We start from the raw sequence: 824 nt of genomic DNA on the forward strand, positions 1-824 counted from the left end.
TTTAAATTGAGGGGAAAATTTTGTTTTAAAAAAGCAAAAATGCAAGCAAAAGAGGGGCCTTGTTAATGACAATAGAATTGCTTCCTGTGTTGTTTGTTGGTTTGCCATCAACCGCTTGCTGACTTTCTTTGTCTAGTTTTTCTTTTACATCCTTTTTCAATTCACACTTTTTGGATTCTGTGTTAAAAAACACCCCTGCTTTTCTAACTGATCACATTCAGTTTTGTCTTCTCCTGCTGCATTGCATTCTTCTTCGGTATCGCTTGCTTTGCCTTTTTTCCCTGCAGTTTGTGCTCCGGTTTGTGCTGCTGATGAAGGTGCTGTCGGCCATTCCGCGGTCGCTGTTTGGCCAGCTGTCGCCATAGCTGCCGTGGCTTCCGCTTGTATGGCCTTTAGCAGAAACGTTGCCTCCTGGATGGCTTTGTCCCTCTGTTCTAGTTTGTTTGCTAGTGTTGCCAGCTTCTTGCCCCACTGTGTTGCTTCAAGTCCCTTGCCTGCTGCTGGGTTGTAGTTTGTGTATTTGACACAAACGCCGGCAGTCTTGGCGCCGCTGCAACTGCTTCCAGACTCTACCGCACCTAGGTAGTGAGCGCTGCCGCTGCCGGGCTGTATGGCCATTGCCAGGGCGTGCTGCTGGTGTCTGATCGCTTCGGCTCCTATTGTCGCTTTCTTTGCCGGTACGCATGCCGTTTTTATTGCTGTCCATGCTGTGGTCGCACTAGACGGAGTGACGCTGGCGGCATTCCATGCGGTGTCAATGCCCACTTTGTGAGCGCACGCACCGTCGTGGGCTGTGTCGCTTTCTGCACAAACGCACATCAGGA

At 50.0% G+C, this 824-nt stretch overlaps 1 protein-coding gene across 1 annotated transcript in view; it reads right to left on the minus strand.

Moving 5' to 3' along the window:
- Window positions 1–156: 156 nt before the first annotated feature.
- The window catches only part of TEOVI_000108100 (variant surface glycoprotein (VSG), putative), a gene marked incomplete at both ends in the record, with an annotated part of 2,025 nt that continues 1,357 nt past the window's right edge, over window positions 157–824 (minus strand). The window contains one exon of the mRNA XM_067224372.1: window positions 157–822. Within this exon, the coding sequence (XP_067080473.1) occupies window positions 157–822 (666 nt within the window). The remainder of the gene's footprint in view (window positions 823–824) is intronic.

This window comes from Trypanosoma equiperdum (assembly GCF_001457755.1).
Source record: "Trypanosoma equiperdum strain OVI genome assembly, contig: ctg_281, whole genome shotgun sequence".
In the NCBI taxonomy this organism is placed as follows: domain Eukaryota; phylum Euglenozoa; class Kinetoplastea; order Trypanosomatida; family Trypanosomatidae; genus Trypanosoma; species Trypanosoma equiperdum.